The 25,465-nt window shown below is 48.2% G+C and overlaps 1 protein-coding gene across 10 annotated transcripts in view; it reads right to left on the bottom strand.

Annotated features, from left to right (window-relative positions):
• The window catches only part of DPF3 (double PHD fingers 3), a 279,584-nt gene that overhangs the window by 71,885 nt on the left and 182,234 nt on the right, over nt 1-25,465 (bottom strand). For all 10 annotated transcript variants that reach the window (XR_014059241.1, XR_014059242.1, XR_014059243.1 and 7 more), the window contains one exon: nt 6,399-6,536. Coding sequence is in view for 4 of the 10 variants with exons in the window: in XM_081508946.1 (XP_081365072.1) it covers nt 6,399-6,536 (138 nt within the window). In the remaining 6 variants the exon portion in view is untranslated. The remainder of the gene's footprint in view (nt 1-6,398; nt 6,537-25,465) is intronic.

Genomic DNA, 25,465 nt, shown 5'->3' on the forward strand with positions numbered 1-25,465 from the left:
CTTCTCCTTTTGCCTTCAATCCTTCCCAGCATCAGAGTCTTTTCCAATGAGTCAGCTCTTCACATCAGGTGGCCGAAGTACTGGAGCTTCAGCATCAGTCCTTCCAATGAATATTCAGGGCTGATTCCCTTTAGGATTAATTGGTTGTATCTCCTTACAGTCCAAGGGACTCTCAAGAGTCTTCTCCAGCACCACAATTCAAAAGCATCAATTCTTCAGCCTCAGCCTTCTTTATGGTCCAATTCTCACACCCATACATGACTACTGGAAAAACCATAGATTTGACTATACAGACCTTTGCTGGCAAAGTGATGTCTCTGCTTTTTAATATGATGTCTAGGTTTTTTATAGCTTTCCTTCCAAGAAGCAAGTGTCTTTTAATTTCATGGCTGCAGTCACCATGCACAGTGATTTTGGAGCCCAAGAAAATAAAGTCTCCTTTTCCTATAGGATGACAACTACCCAACCTGGCAGAGAAGATACTTAAAGCTGTGGCCCTTGCACATGTTTCCACCATTTCTCCAACACCACTGTCAAACCCAACTACTACTAATTGTCTGAACGCAACATGCTGTTTCACACCTCTGCCCTTGTGCACACAGTTCCCTGTGCCTGGGGAGCTTTCTCCCACCCAGTCAATTTCTCCTCATTCTTCAAGGGCTACCTTGAAGGTCACCTCCTCAGGGAAGCCTTTGCAAATCCCCTCATGCTTTTTAAATGTTCTAATGTTCCGAAGCTTTCATGCCCTGCAGGACTTTTTAAAAACCAAATTGCTGGGGCTTCACTGGTGGCTCAGTGGTAAAGAATCTGCTTGTCAATGCAGGAGACATGGGTTCAATCCCTGATCCGGGAAGATCTCACGTGCTGTGGAGCAACTAAGGCCGCATGTGCCACAACTATTGAACCAGTGCTCCAGAGCCCAGAAGCTACAACTACTGAGCCCACATACCCTAGAGGCTGTGTTCTGCAGCAAGGGAAGCCACCAGCAACGAGAAGCCTGCGGCCCCCAACTAGCAAATAGCCCCTGCTCATCACAACTAAAGAAAGCCCGCGTGCAGCAACAAAGACCTAGCACAGCCAAAAAATAAATTAAATAAATAAATAAAATTATTAAAAAAAAAAAACCACAGATTGCTGACCAGCACCCTCAGAGTCTGTTTCTGAAGGTCTGGTGGAGCCAAAAAACTGCATTCCCAGCAAGTTCCCAGGTGATGCTGAAGTCACACTTGGAGCACTGCTGCCGTTGGAGTAGAAAGTGTGCAGTGCTCTTGAGCCCTTGGCTTCCTTCACCAGATTGTATACAAACCCTATTACACAGTCCTGCTCACGACTGTGTGCTCTTCAAGGACAGGGACCAAGACAGTATTTGATACATGGTCATTAAACCAACAGATGGATGGGTGGATGGATGGATAGATGGATGGATGGACCGATTAATATACTAGACTGAATTTATTCACACAGCTTTTTCATACAGGTCCACGACCTCAGAAATGCCCATACCCACACCACCCCCAAAGAAAGGCACCTTGAAAACATCATCTGTAATAGATTACCACTGTGCAAAGAAGATAGAGCTTTGACATTGTGAGCCTGTGTCAAAGGAGTTTTGAATTGTAACCCAGTGCTCTTGCTGCTACCCTGTTTACCAAGGTGGCACTGACAGAGTCACGACAGGACGCCTCTGAGTGGCAGCTCTCAGAGTCCTAACCTGCCCAAACCCTCCCTCCATCTATTCACATAAATACCGTCTGTGTGTGTGTGTGTGTGTGTGTGTGTGTGTATCTGTATGTATGCATATAGGCACACGTGGTGATTGGCATTCATAGAAAGTAGATGAAAGGGTCTAGTGGTGGTCTAGTGGCTAAGATGACTTGCTCCCAATGCAGGAGACACAAGTTCGATTCCTGGTCAGGGAACTAGATCCCACATCAACTAAAGATCATGCCACAATGAAGATCGAAGATCCCACGTGCCAAAACTAAGACTCAGCACAGCCAGATAAATAAATAAAATATTTTTAAAAAAGAAGAAGAAAGTAGATGAAGGTGGTCAGAGAAATATTAATAGAAGAAGTAAGAAGAATCCAGCTTCCTACAAGGAGGAGAAGGATGGCAGCTCAGGCAGGGAGGACCCCATCAGAAAAGTCCTGTCTCCCAAGGAAGGGTATCTGAGCTCCACACAGTCCTGCGCTGCCTGGAGTTGAGGCAGAGAGGGAAGGGCACATGGCAAAGGGGACAGATGTACCGGGGAGGCACGCAGCATATATTCAGGAGAAAATGCAAGCCTAGGAGAGGAACAAAGGCAGCAGAGCTGGGAGGGGGCGGGAGGACGGAGGAGTGGCAGCAGAGGGCAGCATGGGGCAGGGGGCAGGGGGCAATCAGAGCCGGTTCCAGCACTCCACTCTGCCCTTTCAGCAACGGCATGGACGAGCAATGGGCTTTGCTGGAGACGCAGCTGGGGGAATGAGCAAGGGACAGCAGGAGGACCAAAGTCAAAAGGTCTCTGCGGCTGCAGGTGGTGCAAAGGCAGATGCCCGTGACATCTCCAGCGTCTGTAAGGGCAGCTTTTCCCACAGCCCTGTGCTCACAAGCAGCTGGGGTCCCCCTGCAGCTCTGCTCAAAGAGGGAAAAGTCAGCATTCCCACCTAGCTGGCATCCCTAACCTTTCCTGGGGGAACTGGGGATGAGCCCCTCCTGCCTCCCGCCCCCACTCCAAAAGCCTTGCCAAGGGAGGATCACAGGCTGAGACCTCGGGATGCTGCCGAGCTGTCACCTTCGATTCCCCGCACAGCCCCTGTTACATTTAGGGGCAGGATGGATGGGCGCCCACCCCCACCCCAAACAGTGGGAGCAGCTAATGACTGGGTATTAATGATGCTGGCAATTAGAGCGCATGAGAAAATGGTGAGGGGGCCGCTCACCAGGGCCATTGTGGGAGGGAACAGAGCACACGTTCGGAGCAGCAAACAGGCCGTGTGTTTGTGTGCAGGGAGCCCGGGAAGAGAGCCGCTGTCTCTTGGATTCATCCAGAGAAATTGGGGAAGAGGGGAGGGAGGGCTCTGTGGACACTGAGGGTATCTCTGCCACAGCCCATCTCCCCCATCCCCGCTAGTAAAATAAGAGTTAATCATAGACTTCTCAGAGGCCTTGGGAGGAGATGTCATCAAAATGGTGCTTGTGAGGGTTCTAGAAACTTCCTCCTGTGAGAAGGCCCTGGATGAGCCCAGCAACAGCTGTTGGTTTTCTATGCAGTTTAAACCCCTCCAGTAGTTGTATGATCCTTTATGAAGAACCCAATTTCTCATGAGCAGGATGAGAGGAGGGGGATGGAACGGGGCTGGAACAAGAGTGCTCGCTGGCAAACCCCCCAAGAGAGGAGAACACATGGCCGGATATTCAGGGATGTGTCTCCATCCAGGAGAAAAGATGCAGCTTCCTCCCTAAGCAAGGCTGCCCAGCCTCATGGTGAGGACATAAGGACAACGACCCACAAGACAGCGTGAGGAGATCCCAGTGGATAGAGAATAACAGGCGCCAATGCCCACCTTGGAACTGAACAGACAGCTGGGAGGGGCCCACAGGAATGGCTAAGGAGGAGAACCCCAGGGTCCACTTGGGGCCCACAGTATACCTGGAGGTCACAAGGAACCCTCCTCTGTGGCTGCCATCACTATGCACACACACACAAAAGATCCAGACCAAAGAGAGGCACGCCAAACCCTGCGGCATGAGGAACAAAACGGCCTGACATTTGAGAAGAGATTTAAAGGATATACCCACGTGGCTCAGTCCGTAAAGAATTTGCCTGCAATGCAGGAGACCTTGGTTGGATCCCTGGATCAGGGAGATCCCCTAGAGAAGGAAATGGCAACCCACTCCAGTATTCTTGCCTGGGAAATCCCATGAACAGAGGAGCCTGGAGGGCTACAGGCCATGGGATTGCAGAGTCAGATACAACTGAGTGACTAAACCACCACTACCATAAAGGAGATAAAGTGTCAGTCACTCAGTTGTGTTCAACTCTTTGTGACCCCATGGACTGTAGCCCACCAGGCTCCTCTATCCTCGGAATTCTCCAGGCAAGAATACTGGAGTGGGTTGCCATTTCTTTCTGCAGGGGATCTTCCCGACCCAGGGATTGAACCCAGGTCTCCCACATTGCAGGCAGACTCTTTACCAACTGAGCCACCAGGGAAGTCCTTAAAGGAGAGATAAGCCAGCACCAGTTGTGGTTTAGTCACTAAGTCGTGTCTGACTCTTTGTGACCCCGTGGACTGTAGCCTGCCAGGCTCCTCTGCCCATGGGATTCTCCAGGCAAGAATACTAGAGTGGGTTGTCATTTCCTTCTCCAGGGGGTCTTCCCGACCCAGGGATTAAACTGGTGTCTCCTGCCTTGGCAGGTGGACTCTTTACCACTGAGTCACCAGGCCAGCCCACAAGCCAGCACTGGGGGGAGTGGGAAATAACACCAAGCTGATAAATAGTTTAGAGAGAGCAAACTTTGTTAATCAACACCTTCCAGATAGCAACCCAAATCAAAGGAGAGCACTCATGGCCTCCTAGAGGCAGGAGACAATAGCTATGTCTTGGCCACTTAGATCAGAGACAGGAGGAGAGGAGAGATGGCAGAATGCAAAACCCAACTGATTGGTACAGGTCAATATATGTTCCTTTCTGGAAGATAAGGGTGACAGGACCAAGGGAACCTCTCCCCAGGGAGCAGGCAGAGACCTCAGCATCGTGGATACTCAGAAGCTGACATGCAGAGGAGGGCACCTCCTGCCTGCTTTCAGGTTCTGTCCGGATAACAACAGTTGGTGAGAAAATAAAAGGTCTAGCTTGCACCAGAAGAGAGGTTCACGAAGGGCTTGAATTCTGAAAGAGAGTGAGAATTAAAGAAGATGCTATGGTCTGAATCATGTCCCCCCCAAACTCATGTGTTGAAGGCCTAACCCCTAGCACCCCAAGATACGACTATATTTGGATCTAGGGCCTTTAAAGAGATGATGAAAAAGCAAAAGTTAGAATGAGACTGTTAAGACGGGCCCTAATCCAATCTGACTGGTGTCCTTATAAGAAGAGGAAACTTGGACACACACAGAGACCTCAGAAGCACATGTGCCCAACAGGATAACCGTATGAGAGGCAGCAGGAGGGCGGGCACCTGCAAACCAAGGAGGGAGGCCTCCAAGGAGACCCACCCCGATGACACCTTGATGTGGGACTTCCAGCTCCAGAAATGTGAGAAAACGAATCACTGGTAAGCCAGCCAGTCTTTGGTACTTTGTTTGGGGAATCTGAAGAAACTAAGACAGAAGGCAATGCTACAAGGGGAAAGTGGGTTGGGGGTTAGGGGAGAACCCAGACTAATCCAAAGAAAGGTTTTGGCCAATGTGTGTTCATTGTTTCAAATACTGGATGAAGGCAGTCAATTGACATCAGTTGACTGAGTTGATTGACATGCACAGGAGTCACCCGCAAACTCTAGAATCTGAATATTTTTAAAGGTCTGATCCCTTGTATTACATTGACTTGTTCGCTATAGGAACCCCTACCACAAAATCTTCTGAACAAAATAAAAAACACATGGCATGTCCACAATTATTCCTCACCCCATGATCCTAGAATGACTCACATTTTGAAGCAAGCCCTAAAGATCCCATCATCCCATCCTATCCTGAGTTTGGGGTGGGTCCAGAAGCCATAAAGAATGTCATAGAGGGAAGTCACGTGGTGAATGCTAAGCCCTTTGCGACTCTCTAATTCATAACTGGAAGCTGAAGAAGGAAAGAAAGAATAGAAATGGAAACGCAAATTTCAGGGTCATTTTGTCTCTCCAGAGCCCAACATCCCAAATGACAAGCACACCCAGGTCATGTTTGCTGATTGAGGGCTCAAGAGAAGAGTGTGGAAATTCTAGGGCAGTAGTTTTTTACCCAAATTGTGACCCTATAAGAGCCAAGATGATGGATCAAGAATATCCTGTGTCTCTTGGTGGCCAAGGAGACATTTGGAAGGTCTGTCTGAACTGACACACCCCAGGGCTTTGGCCAACTCAGAACAGCAGCTGTGAATGGATCTTCTGGAGCTGCAGAAAAAGACTGCCAGGTGTGGCATTTGACGATGGCCAGGTAAGGAGGTTTCCCTTGGCCTTAACACCTACCTTCTGTCCTCTGGGAGCAGAGCTCAGTGTGCCACCCCTGCTCAGCCCACTCTAAGCCTGGGGCTCCGCTGACCCACAGGGGTAGCTGGGGAGCTGAAATGGCCAGCTCACCACAGGTCATTGAGACCAACCAACAGGTGCCAGCAGACGATCCCACAGGTGAACAGAAATGAAAGCTTGTAGCCCTGCCTATCCACCTTACCGCTCACCCAACCCAACACCCGGGAACTCACGTCTGTGGTTCTCGTTTCTGTGGTTGGGTGGGGACCGGGTCTCCTGGTCTTGAGCCTCATCTCCCTCCTCGCTGGCCAGGTGAGTGTGAGCGTAGTGGTAGCTGAGTCCCGGCCGGTTCTTGTAGCGCTTGCCGCAGACTAGAGAGGAAAAGAAGAAAGGAAAACAAAAATGTCAGCAATGTCTGCAGCCGCTGCCATCAATCTCCCAGGCAGTGGCTCATCCATCCACCCCAGAGCTGGGTTTCCTTGAAAAAATGTCTTCCGCTCCCAACCCCCCTCACCCCAATGGACAGACCAACAGCGCTATAATAGCACGGACCCAGGTAAAAAAACCACAGTAGTTGAACTGAGTAAGAGCACCATCATTGCCTAGCTATGAGACCCTGGGAAAGTCACTGTCCCTCTCCGTGCCTCAGGTTTCTTCAGGGGGAAAATGAGAACCATAACAGTACTTCACTCTTGAGTCGTTAGGATGAGTTAATCTCTGTGCAAAGCACTTTAGAACAGAGCTGGGCACATGGGAAGGGTGATCATTAGTATAACTTTGAAGTTAAAAGGCATTAGGAGTCTGTTTTGGCTTCCAAGGTGGCACTAGTGGTAAAGAACCCACCTGCTGATGCAAGAGACATAGGAGGCGCAAGTTCAATCCCTGGGTCAGGAAGATCCACTAGAGGAGGGCATAGAAACCCACTTCATTATTCTTTCCTGGAGAATTCCATGGACAGAGGAGCCTAGCAGGCTACAGTCCATGGGGTCATAAAGTGAGATCTGACTGAAGCGACTTAGCATGCACAGACCGGAGTCTATTTCATTTCATCCAATATACCGTGATATAGATGAGGCAAGTAAGGTCCAGCATGGTTAAGTGATGTGTCTGGGAACACGCAGCTAGCTATGGCTGAGCCAGCCACTGGAACCCAGGTCTCCTGGACTCCTGTGCAGTACTCCTTCTGCCACCCTGTGGTTGACTCTGTATGAAGTACAAAAGCTTTATGTGGATTATATTTTTGATGTATCACTCAGTGATTTTTGTGACAGAAAAACACATTCCACTTCCACCATGAAAACCATAAATCCGAGGCATCCTTGGTAGATGTGCTAGCCAAGAGCTTGTGTCCTAGATGGCCTAAGGAGTCTCTGATACCCCAAATCTCTAAAAATGTGTCCCAGCAGGCCCCACCACTCAAGTGGACAGTAGGAGACAAGGGCAACAAGCAACACAAATATGGTTTCTTGGGGCCAAAAAGATGAAAGGGACAGCTCCCTTGGTTGGCTGCTCAGCACCTAAACGGCTAAGACTAGACCACTGTCACCCCCCTCCCCACCACAAAGCCCAATATCCCAGCCCCTGGAGGGACAGCACTGCTGGTAGCAGAAGTCTTGAGGGTCTTCCAGTAAAAATCCTGCGCCAACCTTCTCATCTTGCCCCCACCTCTCCCCAGCAGAGCAAACACCACCCAATCTGCTGGACCAGCTGAAATTGGCAGCTTTAAGAGACTCTCCCTTCACAAGCCTGGGTTATAGCTGTGAGAGTAAACACTTCACAAGGTGGAAAGAGCACAGGCTTCATCATCAAACATGGTTTCAAATCCCACTTCCAGATGCCAAGGTTGACCAGCTGCATGACCTCCACAGTATAGAGAAGAGCTTTGACTCAACACTCTTACCAGCCTCTCATTATTTCTGGTGGGATTTCCTTTCTTCCCTGGTCCTTAGATGGTAAAGAATCTGCCTGCAATTCAGGAGACCTGGGTTCGATCCCTGAGTCGGGAAGATCCCCTGGAGAAGGGAATGGCTACTCACTCCAGTGTTCTTGCCTGGAGAATTCCACGGACAGAGGAGCTTCACAGAGTACAGTCCATGGGATCTCAGAGTTGGACACAACCGAGCAACTTTTTTTTTCCTTTCTTACTATAGATTCTCTTGGGTTTTTCAAGTATTATAACCTTCTGCAAAAATAGATAATGTCATCTCTTCTTTCTCATATTTATACAAACTATTTTATCTTCTCAGCTTAATTCATTTGTTAGAATCACCAAGACCATATTCTAAGACAACAAAAGTAAGTTTTTCCTATTGTAGTGAAATTGCATTTAGTGATTCACTGTTTAGAATTCACTGTAAGTGACTAGGTTTTATTCTCTATCAAGTTTAAGTAGTTCGTCTTATTCCTGAGTTAGTTTTATTACAGGAGAATTTTACCAGCTGGCCTTTCAGCATCTACTAACATATGATGCTACTTCAGTTTGTTGATATGGTGAATTACATTGATTTCCTAATGCTTCCTACTATTGAGCCATTCTTGTATTCCTAAAATGTACCCTCTTTGATCAGAGTGTATTACCTTTTTGATATACTGCTGCATTCTATTTTCTAATTTTACATCTACACTCAGACTTGAGATAGGTCTATAATTTTTCACCTATCTTTTATCTTGCTTTTCAATCACATAGTTATGTTGACTTCCAAAAACGAATTGAGTTTTCTGTGAAATTGAACAAGACACATATCCCTATGTGACTTTTTTTTAAATCTGAAAAAGACAATAGTACTACTTACCTTGAAGGATTATAAATAACATTTGTAAAGTATCTCACTCAGTACCCATCACCTAATAGATGCTCAAGAAACAGTAGTGAGGGGTGAGGGGCTTCAATGTGGTCTACCACAGGAGACCACAGGAGGCGCTGGGCCCTCCTGAAAGAGAGACTTTGACCTTTACCTCTACTACGGAATCTGGCAATTGTCTGGACTATCTTAACAAGGTGAGAGTCTGAAATTCAAGTTGGTGATCAAGTTGTTGACCTAGTAACTATAAATTCAAGTGCTGCAATTGGCTTCCCTCTCTCTCTCTTCCCTTCACGGGCACACATAAATATTGCAAAAAAAATAATAACATGGCACTACACATCTCAATTCCATTTGACTCAGGAAATGGGCCCTAAAGAGACCTCTGGGGCACACTGTGGGCCTGCTTGTGGCTTTTTCTATTTAACCTTTTAAATGATCTAAGGGCAATAAACAGCAAATTACGGGGTCACTGGACATAAATTCATTTTATTACCAAGCATATTACTAGTGAGGAGCAAATGTGTTTATTAAAATAAGGACAATAACATCAGTACTGATACGGGGATGCCTCAACCACCTCTGCAGCTCTCCCACCACACGCTCCACTGCATTTTATTTGTGTCGTTTGTTGTGATTACACATTGTTGTTGTTGTTTTAGTCACTAAGTCGTGTCTGACTCTTTTGTGACCCACAGACTGTAGCCCACCAGGGCCCTCTGTCCATGGGATTTCCCAGGCAAGAATACTGGAGTGGGTTGCCATTTCCTTCTCCAGGGGATCTTCCCAACCCAGGGACCAAACCTGGGTCTCCTGCATTGGCAGGCAGATTTTTTTTTTAATTAATGTATTTATTTTAATTGGAGGCTAATTACTTTACAATATTATGGTGGTTTTTGCCTTACATCGACATGAATCAGCCACAGGTGTACATGTGTCCGCCCATCGTGACCCCGCCACCTCCCTCCCCACCCTATCCCTCTGGGTTTTCCCAGAGCACCAGTTTTGAGTGCCCAGGCAGGTGGATTCTTTACCACTGAGCCACCACACCATCTCCCTTAATCACAGAATCCCAGGATCTTAAGAGTCATGTGGTCTAACTAGCTATCCAATTGTTTTATTCCCACAAACACTCTAGATGCCTTTCTGGAACAACTCCACTGATGAGGAACTCACTACCCACCTGAATGGACATTTCTTCTTTGATTTCCTTAAATTATGGCTAGGACTGCACTGGAGGGCCTCTCCTAGGACCGTTTCATATCAATTTCCTCTTGATGTCAACGACTCTACCTCTCATGCTGCCGAACACATTTTACACCTTCAAAACATACCCACTGAATAGCTGATGAGTGAACCCAGCAACACTTTGTAGAAAACCAGGAGATGGGGGAGGAGGTAGGTGTGTAGAACCAGCTCCATCTATCCACATTAATCTCACATTAATAGTTCTTAAAACCTACAAAACCAAATCCAAGCAAAAAGCTTCCTTTATCTCCTTCCCCAACACTACAGAGAGTAACTGTTTTTAGAGCAGATCCTTTTGCTAGAAGACAGATTCTCGAAGAGTACTCCCCATACCACCACCTTCAGCAGCACCTGGGAAGCTGTTAGAGATGCAGATTCTTGGGTTCTGCCCCAGGCCTACCAGATCAGAACGTCTGGGGGTAGAGCCTGGCAATCTGTGTGTTAACAGGCCCTGTAGGTAACTTTGATACACACTACAGTTTGAGAACCACTGTTAGAAGATTGAACATTTTGAGGCTTGACTCTGCCTGCCCTACGTCTGCCTGCCCTTCCGGATGTATGGTGGTGGCAGGCAGGCGTAGCAGGAGGCAGCCCTGAGATCTGTGTTCCATTATTAGAAGAAACAGAACCAGACGCGGCACATGGAGGTCCTGGAAGCCAGAACCCTTAACAAGGATCCCTACATGCAGAGCTTTCCAGGTGGTGCTTCATTTTTTACCACCTGCTTATACAATGTCATTCCTTCATCACCAGGTCTTCAAGAAAACATTTATTAAACACCTAATGTGTGCCCAGTCTTGAGGCACCAGAGGACAAAGATAAATGAGCCCCAGTCCCCTCTCTCCAGGAGTCCGAAGTCTAGCAGAGAAGATACACACATCCACTAGCAAGGAGGGAGGTGGGACCCATGCACCAACGTGAGCTTATGCATGGCAAAGTGGAGGGGCCCGTGCATGGGTTTGAGGCAGGGATGGGGGGACAGCTTCCCGGAGGAGGTGGGTGAGCTATGGCACGTGAGATAGCAGGACATCACCAGGCAGACACAGGAGGAGGGCCTGTGGGCACCAAAGCACATTCCACCAGCACCTCTGGGACCTGCAGGGTGTTTAGTAAAGCCAGTGGGAAGCGGGTTTTGGGGTGGGTATGAGGAGACTAAGGAGAGGAAGGTGGCCAGGACTTTATTCTGACAGTGGGAGGCCAGGGGAGGACTGTGTGCATCCGGAGGACCAACTTAATCAGATTTATATTTTAGAAATACCGCTTAAGACTCTAGTGTGAAAGATGGATTTGGAGGTGGCAGGAGGCTATTTTAGGGCTTCCCTGATGTCTCAGATAGTAAAGAATCTGCCTGCAATCCAGGAGACCCAGGTTCGATCCCTGGATGGGAAGATCTTGTGGAGAAGGGAATGGCAACCCATTCCGGTATCTGATGTAACTATAAAGACAACCTGAAATCATCTAAATCTAATGTCAAATTGAATCGGACACAACTGAGTGACTGAACAACAACAGAGGCTACTTTAATTTTTAATGTGTGAACAATGAGGACTTTAGGATAGGAAGGAGGTTAAAGAGAGAGAATCTGGTAGAAGTGGGAGCAGGTGGGAGGAAGCAGCAAGGAGGAGCCTAAAAAGACTTCGGCCAACTCGGCTTCCTGGCCATGCGCCATCCAGCACCCGTCCACCTCCCAAGCCTCGCCTGGAGCCACATTCCACCTCCTTCTTGGCCTTCCTGCCCACTGACCTTTCATTTCTTAAACAGTTTTCTTTCTACCACAGAGCCTTTGCACAAGCCTCTGCCCAGAATGTCCCCCAGCCCCAGTTTGCCTGATTAACTTCAGTTAATGATCCTTCATGATCCTTCAGTTCTCCAGTCTTTCCAGTCACAATTAGGACCCTGGTATGTTATCGTCCCAGGATGAGTCGTGTATCAGTATGTGTCTCTCCCACCAGCAGGAAGCATGGCAGGCCCTGAGTGTCAGGACACTGATGCAGCCCCAGTGGCTCAGCTCAGGGCCTACACTCGATGTCAGCTAAGGGAAGCAATAAAAACACCCAGGCTTCTGATTTGGGCCCTGGGGTGGTGGCATGTAGCAGGAAAATCAGATTTAGAGAAGGAAGGGAATGAATCCAGTCTGGGGTGGAGATCTTGGATTAAGTTATTCCAAACCACCACCCTCACCGTGGAAGAGCTGCCACAGTGAAGGCAGGATTCCACAGTCTGCAGCTGGCTTATACACCTGGAGTTTAGGAAGGACATGTGGATGTTGGAGATGCCTGGGTGGCAGTGTGGAACTTATGGATCGGGAGAGAAGTGCTGGGAGAGAATGAGGAGAGGAAGAAGAAAGGTGTGGACACAGGACAGAACTCAGAAAACACCAGTATCTTAAGAGTCTGGTGGAGAAAGAGAAACCAACATAAAATTTCTGTTAAGAAAAACTTACACATATCAGACTTCCCTGGTGATCCAGTGGCTAAGACCCCACCTTTAAATGCAGGCAGAGAGGTTTGATTCCTGGGTGGGGAACTAAGATCCCACATGCCAAAACTAAGAGTTCGCATGCCGAAACTAAAGATCCACATGCTGCAACAAGGATGGAAGAGCCCGCGTGCCACAACTAAGACCGGGCACAGCCAAATAAATAAAAATATATAAACATTTTTCAAAAAAGAAGAAAGAAAGAAAGACAGACTCACACAGGAGTGAGCAACCGAGGCCAGAGGAGAAGGGTTTCCAGGTGACATTAGAGATGACACCAGCAGTCTCGGCTCCTGCTAACAGCTACTGATTGTGTACCATGTGCCAGGCCTGATCTAGGGCTTCGAGGACATTTGCTCACCGCCACACGCATCCTCCTTTTCTAGAGGCAGAGCCCGGATAAGGTCAGATGCCCCAGAGGGCCAAGAAGGATAGGGCCTGAGAAGAGACCAGTGCGCTCGGCAAGTAGGAGGTCACCTAGTGAGCACGGAATCCACAAACTCCCGGAGGACAAGGCCACAAACTCCCGGAGGACAAGGCAAGGCTTCAGGGAGCTAGGATGCTTCTGGAAATGAGGAAGTGGCAATGGGGCCGACACACCATTCCTTCCAGCATGGCTGTGGAGGGGGGAAGAGTCATCTGGTGGGTGGATGGGACTGCAGAGTCCACGGAGATTTGAGCGGGGCTTGTCCTTTAACAGAATAGATCTGAGCAGGCTCGGAGGCTAATGGGAAAGAGGCAGGAGGGAGAGAGGAGTTTGAAAGGCAGGGTTAGGAGAGACTGGAGTTCATGGAGCAAGATGTGCTGTGTGTGCTTAATCACTCAATCATTTCCAACTCTTTGCAACCCCCTGGACTGTAGGCCACCAGGCTCCTCTGTCTTTGGGGATTCTCCAGGCCAGAATACTGGAGTGGGTTGCCATTTCCTCCTCCAGGGGATCTTCCCTACCCAGGGATGGAACCCAGGTCTCCCACATTGCAAGCGGAGTCTTTACCATCTGAGCCACCAGGGAAGCCCATGGAACAAGATGCCTGACCCCAAAACAAAGCTGTTGACCCAAGTCCCAGTCCTTCAGATGACTTCACCCTAGGGCCAAGAGATTCCTAAGATTTATTTTGGTTGAAGTGCATTCTGGATCAGACTGCTGCATTGAGATGAAAAGAAATTCCTTGGAAATCCTGCTTTGACTGGTTTGGAAGAGAAGGAACATCCAGCACCATCTCACCTTCTATATGGATTTCATCACATCTTCCTGCTGCTCTGAACACTTGTGAACCAGTTTTGTAAACGTGAGACCAGTGCTTTCAGACAGGGTCCCAGGGTCAGGAGGGCCCCACACTTAGTGCAATGTTTTGCTGTCGCCACCTTGAAATTTTTAATACTATGAAACAAAGGGCCCCTCATTTGCCTTTTGTACTGGGCCCTGCAAATTATGCATCTGGGGGACTTCCCCAGTGGTCCAGTGGTTAAGATGCCACCTTTCAATGCAGGGAGCATGGGTTCAATCCCTCCCTAGTCAGGTAATTAAGATCCTATATGTTTCATGGTGTGACCAAAAAAAACAAAAAAAGCATCTGGTCCTGGAAACCTATGGAAGCAGGGGGTGGAGATCTGGGACTAACTTATTCCAAACAGCCACCCTGGTCGTGTGTAAGAGCTGCCACAGTGAGTTCAGGACCCAGCCAGCTCTAGTCAGGAGTAAAGTTTCCCTCTGAGGTAACTATTAGTAGGAAACCTGGCCAGAACGGTGAGTCACTCAGCAGTGGTCATTTTAGTGCCAGCGACAGCTCTGGACCTGCTTCTAGGTCAACCCTGCCTTCAGAGAGACAGGATCTGTCTTGGAATGTGGGTAAGCTGATCTGAACTGCCTGGGTTCAAATCCCAGTTCTGCTGCTGACTGACTGTGTGATCTTGGAGAAATGGCTAAATCTCTCTGTGCCTTAGCACCCTCTTGGGAAAACAGGACAATCACGACAGCACACCTACCGCACAGCTGGGAGGCTATGTGAGAGAATACACTGAAAACAGTGCGGGGCTCACAGTAAGCCTCAGCCATTGTCAGCCATCCACACTGTGGCTCCACAAAGGGAATAAACCCTAAAGGCATGGTAGGGGGGTGGGAGGAGCTAGTAGTTTCTCCTCTGAAGTCTGGGGTGATGGAGTTGTAAGAAAATAGAATGTTGGGAAAGATACATTCTGAAAATAAAGTATTAGAACCATCTGCTATCCTTTTATCACGTCAGCAATCTCACTCTGGAATTATCTGTCGTGCAGAATCGGACTGAGCCCCAAGACGGCAGAAGCATTCAGAGAGGGCTTCGCCCCCTCCTCCGGCTCCCATCTCCCTCCCCAAGGCAGGCTCCTTGGCCAGGCGCCTCTGAAGCCAGCACCCCGGGACCACTCAACCTTGCCTGTGCACAACCTAAGGTCACCTTGGCAGCTCGCACCTGGATCGTTCGTTGTGTTCCTGGCGCGGCGCACATGGAGAGAGCTGGCTGTGACAACAAGGAAGGTCCGACTTGCCTCCCTCTCTCTCCTTTCCCTGGGGCAAATCCATCTGTCAAGCTGCAAAATGAGCGCTTGCCCACTTCCCTACCAGAGCTGGAGTCTCCAGGCAGGACCTCCTGTCTGGAGTTATGAATACCTTTAGGGCTGCCCCAGAATATTTACAGCACGATGCCATCCCTCGTCCCACCCTGCACTTCAACCCTACATCCCTCACTCCTTCTGAGGATGGGGGAGGATGGGGAGGCAGGGGAGGAGGGAGGAAGAGGAGGAGGAGGAGGAACAATCAGGGGCAGTGTGCATGAACAAAGCCGGCTGCAGAGACAGCAGAATCCTTCCTGCCGGGGAGAAGCGGCCGCCTTCCCCACTGATAACTTAATGACTCTGGCACATTTTCATCAGCCCAACTTGGAGCACGCAGTGGGTATCTGAGCCAGTGGTTTCCGAGAGCCTGAAAGCAGCGACTCAAAGCAATTACGGGATGAGTGTCCAAGAGACAAAGCCTGGGCCTTGGGAGTCACCGGGCCGCATCTCTCTCCCAGCTCTGCCCCCTGGCACTTCCATACAGCCCTGAGGATGCCAGTGCCCTTGCTCTGCAGCTCGACTTCCCCTTCTGTAAAAACCAACCCAGCGGTGCCTGTCACCTGCCAATGCCTCCAAGGCAGCCTGCTGACAGACTATCAGGCAGGCACACATTCTTACATGGAGTCTCACAACAGCTCAGGAGGTAGGGGTTGTCATCCCGTTTCACGCAAGAGGAAACTGAGTCTGGGGGCACTGAGACAACTCACTAAATGGCAGAGGTGGGATTTTAACTCAGGCCTGTGGTTGAAGCACACGGACTCAAAGATGCACTACTCATTCTCCATGTACCACCCCTCCCAGTGCCCGGAGCCGACCTCTACGGCCTCTTGCCCTCTGCTTCCAGTGGAGTTTGGCCATTGGGAGGGATGGAGGGTGAGGAGAGAGGCATTGGGGATCTTCTCCACGCCCGTCCCTGCTCAGGCAGCACCCCTGGAGCAGGGTGACCCTCCCCCTAGATCCAGTCTCTCCTGTGACCCAATGTCCTCCCTGCTCCTTGGGACTCAGGATGAGGAGGGCTCCCCCTCCCTGTTGGTACCTTTATCCTGCCCACACCTCCACAATCATGCCATCATCAAATTCTCTGCCATTCAGCCCTTCTAAGGTTGAACTCTATGTCAGGCTGGGGCCAAGACAGAAAAAACAGGGGCCATCTAGGCAGGGGACTCATACCCTTCCAGACCGGTCCAGATGTTTGGGGACCCCCACACCTTCCTGACTTCCCCAGTGGCTCAGATGGTAAAGAATCTGCCTGCAATACAGGAAACCTGGGTTTGATCCCTGGGTTGGGAAGATCCCCTGGAGAAGGGAATGGCAACCCATTCCAGTATTCTTTCCTGGAGAATTCCATGGACAGAGAAGCCTGGTGGGCTACAATCCATGGGGTCACAAAGAATCGGACACAACTGAGCAACTAACACTGACACCTTCCTGACAACCTTCAGTGTTCTCTCTGGAGAACCATCAAGGAGTGGTGGGGGAATGTCTACACCAATCCCCCAAGTGAGGAGAAGCACCAAGTGAGAAAAGCCCTGCTGTGAATGAGCTTGGGACAAAACCCAGGGGACTGCAGAAAGCCATTAGTTCAGATTTGTGTATGCAGGGTGGAGTGTTAATCCCTACAACTAAGATAAACACCCAGTCTTTTCTCAAGAGTCAATAATGGCTCTATGGAACTCAAGCAATGAAAATGGTGGCTTCACCAATGAATGGCCCAGGTCCTGCAACATGCAGGCACCAAGAAGGTCCTCTTGGGCAAGCCCTGGTGGGCTTCCCTCCCTCATCCTCTCGAGCCAGAGGCTGGCAGGGCAGGTGGCCCTCTGCACACCTGGGGTCTGGCCTTGGCAATGACACTAACCCATCATGCACCCTTACACAAATCCCACACCTTTCTGGGCTTGGTTTCCCTATTTGTAAAACATGGCAGTTGCCTCAGATCATCTCTGAGTCTTCCCATTTAACACTTCACATCTCTTTGTTTCTCTGGGTCCTCCAGGTCCTCCTGCAGCAATGACTCCCTCAACTGTGACAGAAAAACGATGTAGGTTCCCAGCCACAGGATCCACCCAGAGGCTGCCTCTGCCCCTCCCATCCCATCAAGCCAGGTTCAGTTCAGTTCAGTCACTTAGTCGTGTCCGAATCTTTGCGAACCCATGAACCACAGCACGCCAGGCCTCCCTGTCCATCACCAATTCCCAGAGTCCACCCAAACCCATGTCCATTGAGTCAGTGATGCCATCCAACCATCTCATCCTCTGTCGTCCCCTTCTCCTCCTGCCCTCAATCTTTCCCAGCATCAGGGTCTTTTCAAATGAGTCAGCTCTTCACATCAGGTGGCCAAAGTATTGGTGTTTCGGCTTCAACATCAGTCCTTCCAATGAACACCCAGGACTGATCTCCTTTAGGATGGACTGGTTGGATCTCCTTGCAGTCCAAGGGACTCTCAAGAGTCTTCTCCAACACCACAGTTCAAAAGCATCAATTCTTCGGTGCTCAGCTTTCTTTATAGTCCAGCTCTCACATCCATACATGACCACTGGAAAAACCATAGCCTTGACTAGACGGACCTTTGTTGACAAAGTAATGTCTCTGCTTTTTAATATGCTGTCTAGGTTGGTCATAACTTTCCTTCCAAGGAGTAAACGTTGGCAGAGGCCTTTATGTGGCCTCATGTTTTCTTTCAGGCCACCCTTGGTGCTTACTTTAAGCTGAATTCTTCTGGACAGAAACACAAGGGTTTGGAGGAAGGGTGGGGTGTAACATCTGGATTTTTCAGAGCCATATTCCCCAGGGCCTGCACTGACCCATGTATTAGGAGAGAGCCCAGAGCCAGGATCTACCAAATGCCAGTGATCCACAAGTCCTGTGTCTGCATCAAGGGAGAACGTTCTGCATATTTGAGGAATTTACTGTAAGTGAATGTGGCTACAGGTTTAACAAAATAAAACACAAGAAGAATGGAGATAAGCAACAAGTCTTCCATTTCAAAATACTCTATAACCTGATTCTGTATCCCCAGCAGAGAAATGCAGAAACTCCCCACAGCAAAGCATTAAATGTGTTGGTGAACTCTTTATTATACTGTTGAGAAGCAGGGTAACATAATTCTGGTGAACTCTGAGGTCAGTCGTCCTATGCCAGTTAACTGGCTGTATGATCTTGGCAAGTTACTTAATCTCTCCAAACCTCAGTTTGTTTGACTGTAAAATAGGGATAATAATAGTTTTATACCTCGTATGGATATTGTCAGAACTGAATGAAAGTGAAAGAAAGTGAAAGTCGCTCAGTCATGTCTGACCCTTTGCGACCCCATGGACTATACAGTCCATGGAATTCTCCAGGCCAGAATACTGGAGTGGGTAGCCGTTCCCTCCTCCAGGGGATCTTCCCAACCCAGGGATTGAACCCAGGTCTCCCACATTGCAGGTGGATCCTTTACCAGAACTGAATGAGTCCATCCTTATAAAGTACTTAGCACACTGCCTGGCACGCGGCAAATGTTCACTAAACACTAGCTATTTCTGATCATTAATTTAGCTCTATCAGAACGTTTCCCTGGCCCCTCACAACTCCAGCAGCCAGAGCACAGGACACAATTGGGGACTCAGCCTAAGCGTGAAATAAGTATCTTTTCTTGACTTAGTACAAAAAATAAATATTTATTGAGAATATTTATGAACCAGGCAGTGAACTAACAGTTTTCACACATAACAGTCTCATTTTACCCTCTTGAAAACACTCTAAAGTCAATCTTATTGTCCTCACTTGACAGAAAAAGAAACTCAGGCACAGAGAGGTTTTCATGATTTGCCCAAGGTCATGGCTAGATTATGTCATAGTAAAGACACAAATCCTGGGCTTCTGATTGAAGAGCCATCTTCTTTGGACCTTATAGAGATTCTGCCTTTGATTCCTTATTTTAGTGAATCATACCTTAGCCCATCCTTAGCTTCCCTGGTGGCTCAGTGGTAAAGAATCTGCCTGCCAATGCAGGAGACACGATTTCATTCCCTGGGTTGGGAAGGTCCCCTGGAGAAGGGCATGGCTACCCACTTCAGTATTCTTGCCTGGAGAATCCCATGGACAGAGGAGCTTGGGGGGCCACAGTTTGTAGGGTCGCAAAAGAGTGGAACACAAGTTAGCAACTAAACAGCAACAACAATTAACGTAAAGAGTAAAATATCATTCTTTTTTTAAATCTTCATTGAAAATAATTTCAATAATAAATATAACTGCCCACAGTTCTGAGGAAGATAAACATAGAAAGGTAAAAAAAGAATCAGAAGCAATATCATAAAGTGTGGCAGCCCCCAAACATTTGGGAATCTGGCTAGTGCGCTTTCTTACAGGATATCTGGGTGAATATCTGACAAAAACGCTCCCTCAGACGCTTTATTTGTGAGACCCAACCTACCGAGTATGTCTCAACGACCCTCACCTGAAGCAGGCCCCCATCCACCAATGACATCAGTGTAAGTCCCTCACTAACTTAGGGGAAACAAATGTACATTAGCATCTGTGAGACAGCTCTGCCTGGATATCCTGCCGTGTCCACAAACCCATATGTCAAAGTGTCACTGCTCTCCCAAATTACCTCCTCCTCCTCTAGAACATTCCACTTAAGCCTCCATCATGTCTCCACCTCTCAGGCTCAAGACTTCAAGAGTTATTGTTGCCACTTCCCTGTCTCTTGCACCCTACATCCTGTCTGTCCTCTGCCAGGTTCTGTGAATTTCTTTTTCATAAAAGTCTTGCTTGTTTGCCCCATCCATTTTGTTCCTGTTGTCACCACCATCCAGACTTCACGTCTTCTCCTTCCCAGAAAAGGCTCCTGTTAGCCCACAGGCTTCGGACTCTCTTCCCTGAACACCTAACCCTAGAGATTAACCATTTCAGAGATGTCTCCAGGACCATCCACGATTCACCATGGACTATACAGGCCAAACTCCAAGCACCTCAGCCTGGTGTTTCGAGCATCCTTATCTAACTCTACCTCCCAATCTCCCTCCCCAAACACTCTGCGTCAGCCATGCTGGTCTATCTTTTATCCTGGTGTGTGCAACCCACATTCATCAACATTTTGGGAGCAACCACTGGGCTGGGTCTGGGATGCAAGCTGAATATGACACAGCCCCTGCTCTCAGAGGCTCACCGTCCAGCTAGAAGAATGGACAAATAGAAAAACTGTTATCAAACAATGTGAGAGGTAGCCTATGCAGAGGTATATATAAGGCAAGGCAGACTCTGGGAGGAGGTGAATGACCAGTGGAGGATAGCAAGATTGCAGAGGGGAGAGAGACTGCTCACTGGGATCAAATCTTGGCTCTGCCAGTTACTCACTGTGTAACCTCAGGAAAGTTAAATAACCCCTCTTCTCCTCAGAATCCTTAACTGTAGGATGGAGATGATCACATCATCTATCTCCTCGTTGGTGATAGGAGATAGGAGAAAGGATCCTTGATCCTTTCTCAAGGATTAAAGAATTAATATAGATGGGACTTCCCTGGGGGTCCAGTGGTTAAGAATCCACCTGCCAATGCAGGTGACGCGGGTTCGATTCCTGATTCGGGAACTAAGATCCCACATGCTGCAGAGCAGCTAAGCCCATGCACCACAACTACTGAACCCACCCTCTAGAACCTGTGAGCCGAAACTACTGAAGCTGTGCCATCTAGAGCCTGTGCTCCACAGCAAGAGAAGCCACCGCAATGAGAAGCCCGTGCACCACAACTAGTAGTCCTGGCTTGCTGCAATTAGAGGAAGGTCTCGCATAGCAACAAAAAGTAAATAAACATTTTAAAAATAATTTAAATATGAAAAAAAAGGATTAGTATAAATGAAACCGATGGAACATTCCAGGCCCATAATATAAATTAGCAGACTTTTGCCATTACTATTACTACCTCCCTGCTGACTCCCACATACCGCTCCATCCCTGGAGACCTCAGTCAATTCGGCACACCCTCACCTAGGACCGTGTGGCATCCTAGGGAAGCACTCTCTGCCACCTCAGTCCCTGGCCCTGGCCATGCCCTCCCCTGGATTCCTACAGCACTCACTATCTATCTACTCAAAGAAAACTGCCTGTGTTCTCTCCTCCTGTGACAGCAGCCTTCTCTTGCTAACAACACTGGAGACAGAGGAAATGAGGAAAAGGCAAAGGTGGAACAAACAGTCATTAAGCACATACCATGCATGTGCAAGCATTTTTATAGACATTATCACAGGCAGCTTTCTCAACCACATCCTTCCCCGGTTCACACCTCGGGACATTGGACACTCCCAGCAGCAAGATGATTTTCTCGAAAAATTCTGGATAACAAGCTAACAAGCGGCAGGGCCACAGTCTGACCTCAGGCTTCTCACACCAAAGTCAGCACACCTCCTTCTTCGTGCAGCTCTTGCTAACCCACTTCCCTGAGCCCCAGCCAGGACTTGAAATAAGAGAAATCAGAAGGCTGTGCACTAGATCCTTTGACCCCACAGTTCTGCTTCTGGGAAATAATAAAAGTGTTATGCAAAGATAGAGCTGCAAGACCGTTTTTAATCACGGACAAGTTTTGGTCCAAACATCCAACAAGTGAAACAATGATTGGGCAAACTGGGACATGGCCATATCATGGAACACCACATAGCCCTGAAATGTTGTCATAAAAGTGTCCCTATTGACATGGAAGGATGGTCCTTGTGTGTTGTTGAGTGGGGGATGGGTTAACATGGTACGTATTATTTATTGTGGGGAGAGAGGGTATAGTAGATGGAGATCATAAAGAGAACCCTAAAACAGGATACAACAAAATAAAATTCAAGGTATGTCTGAAGAGTAAGATTATGGGTGATTTTTAGTTTTCCCTTTACACTTATCTGTAACTTCTGATTTTTCCACAATAAACGTATACTATTTCTAACTGGATGACAAAGTAATTCAAGAGGGTTTGCATATAGGTATAAAACAAACTTAAGGTTACCAAAGGGGAAGAGGGGAGAGATAAATCAGGAGTGTAGGATTAACAGATGTATGGTACCATATATAAAATAGATAAACAGCAGGATTCACTATTTAGCACAGGGAAATATTGGGCTTCCCAGGAGGCGCTAGTGGTAAAGAACCCACTTGCCAATGTAGGAGACGTAAGAGACTGGGGTTCAATCCCTGAGTCAGGAAGATCTACTAGAGGAGGGCGTGGCAACCCATTCCAGTATTCTTGCCTGGAGAATCCCATGGACAGAGGAGCCTGGCGGGATACAGCCCATAGGGTCCCAAAGAGTAGGACACGACTGAAGTAACTTAGCATGCATGCACAGGGAACTATATTCAATATCTTGTAATAACCTGTAATGAAAACAACTGAAAAGAGAATATATATAATACATAAATATATAAAATATATGTATATATAATCGGGTCACTTTGCTGTACATTTGAAACTAACACAATACTGTAAATCAACTATACTTCAATAAAATAAATAAAAGAAGGTGGGCTACAGGCAAGGGAACCCTAGGTTTGGTGGTCAAGGACACAGTTCTTGAGAGAGCGAGAAGGTCTGAGGGCATGAATGAGAAACTTTGACTGCTCCCCAGCCCTGTCTCTGACCAGTCCTGCTGTGACAACCTGCAACCTGCATCCATGATGCGAGGACACTTAAATATTTAAACAGTCCCAGCTTTGCAGGAACAAATGCACTGGGTCTCTAGGGGTCAAACCCATGCCACAGGCCCTGCTCCACAAATCAAGTTTCTGGGGCATGGAGCCTGTCCCATCCCTCCCCCACTGCACCCCACTCAAGGACCTGCGAGATAATATCCGCAACAACTGAGTGATGAGCCCGGCTTCCCTCCAGCGACAAGGGCAGCCAGCCTGAAGCCCACATTATTGGCTTTTCTGCTGCAGCTCGAAGCTAGAAGCATGTGAGCCTTAGAGAATGTGGGGCCTTAATGCCCTCAGAAAATTTTTAATAAGACTGCAGTGGTCATCTGATTCTTCCTGTGCACTCAGGTACGAGGGGAAACGGCAGTGATTTTAAGGAGGCTGAGGTCAAGCAGCCCTGGAGGAGCACATGGCAACCAATTCCAGTATTCTTGCCTAGAGAATCCCATGGACAGAGGAGCCTGGCTGGCTACGGTCCATAGGGTCACAAAGAGGTGGACACAGCTGAAGCGACTGAGCACGCACACACACATGTACAAAGTCAAGCAGAGTTTCTGAAACACTGTGGGAGCAGCTGGGGCTGCTCTAGGCCCCGCATGGCAGTCTCCTAATGCCCTATACACCAACATGCTATGTCTCAGGGAAAGAGCCTCACTGTTAAGCCTGGGAAGAAAGGAGCCCATGATGGGGGGAAGGCGACTGACTAAGGAGGTCTAGAGACTCAACAAAGGAGCTGGGACTTCTGTGGTCATTCAGTGGTTACGATTCCACACTTCCAATGCAGGGGGCCCAGGTTTGATCCCTGGTCAGGGAACTAGATCATGTATGCCACAACTAAGATCCAGCACAGACAAATAATTTTTAAAAAAAAATTTTTTTAAAAAGGAGCTCCTGAGGCTTCCCTGGTAGCTCATCATCCTGCCAACTCAGGAGATACAGGTTCAATCCCTGATCCAGGAAGATCCCACATGCCACAGAGCAACAAAACCTGTACGCCACAACTATTAAGCCTGTGCTCTGGAGCCCAGGAGCCACAACTACTAAAGCCTGAGCACCCTGGAGCCTGTGCTCCACGACAAGAGAAGCCACTGCAATGAGAAGCCTGGGCACCATGACTGGAGAACAGCCCCTGCTCGCTGCAGCTAGAGAAAGCCCATGCACAGTAATGAAGACCCAGTACAGCAAAATTAAATAAGTAGTATTTTTAAAAGGTTAAAATAAACAGGAGCTCTCCCCATCATTGACAAATGAGAAAAGTGGTGTCATAGCCACTTGAGGGGTGGAATCAAGGTAGATCAAGGGGGTTTACTCTCAGACCCTGCTTTTTGTCCCAAACATTCTCCCTGGGGTCTTACCACCCAGAAGAACAGGGAGGGACCCAGACCCTATTCTGACACTGGCCCAACTGGTCAGAGTTACAAGCCCACCAGGTTTCTAGAAGAGAGGCAACACAGTGAAGTCATGGGCCACACAATCAAACTACACATCAGTGAGGTGAGGGCAGTAGGGGACAAAGTTCTTGCTCATATGGAGACTGAGTTGAGACTGACAAGACTCAGAGGTGAGTCAAGTTCCCAGGAGGGCTTCCATCACATCTGTGTGCCTTCTGTCACTAATCTATCCTAATAACCCAGTTAGGGGTGGGAGGTAGAATGATTTTAATAGATTTTAATTTAAAAGGCTCAAAATTATGTAAACTATTCCATTCCACTTCAGCTATAATTACTATCTGATTTCAGCTTGCCAACCTGACACCAGGAAGCCGTCTGTCAACAGTGGACAGGGCCTCACCTCATAAATAAAGCGTGCTTGCTCATTGATTTATTGTTAAAGCACGTTGTTTCCTCAGCTTTCAGGAGAACCAAAGTCTCTTTCGGTGTGGAGCAGGACATATTTGCTATTGCTGTTGTGTAGTCATTAAGTCATGTCCAAATCTTTGCCACCCCATGAACTGCAGCACGCCAAGTTTCCCCTGTCCTTCACCATCTCCTGGAGCTTGCTCAAATTCATGTCCATTGAGTTGTCCAAGGTCACACAGCTAGTTCATGCTAAACCTGGGGTGTGAATCCTGTTTCTCCAGCTCCAGAACGGACACACCCCAAGACATCTCCGCACAGACTGCTGGCTCATATGCCCTCCTCTATACTGATAGAGAATTTGGTTCTGTGTGGATCATGGCCAACTGTGGAAAATTCTTAAAGAGGTGGGAATACCAGACCACTGCACCTGTCTAACCATCTCATCCTCTGCTTCCCCCGTCTTCTTTTGCCTTCAATTTTCCCCAGCTTCAGGGTCTTTTCCAATGAGTCGGCTCTTCGCATCAGGTGGCCAAAGTATTGGAGCTTCAGCATCAGTTCTTCCTATGAATATTCAGGGTTGGTTTCCTTTAGGATTGACTGGTTTGATCTCTTGCACTTCAAGCAACTCTTAAGAATCTTCTCCAGCACCACAATTTGAAAGCATCAATTCTCCAGCGTTCAGCCTTCTTTATGGTTCAACTCTCACATCCATACCTGACTACTGGAAAAATCATAGC

The sequence above is a fragment of the Giraffa tippelskirchi genome, chromosome 7, assembly GCF_054371585.1.
Source record: "Giraffa tippelskirchi isolate mGirTip1 chromosome 7, T2T-mGirTip1v1.2.pri, whole genome shotgun sequence".
Lineage (NCBI taxonomy): Eukaryota > Metazoa > Chordata > Mammalia > Artiodactyla > Giraffidae > Giraffa > Giraffa tippelskirchi.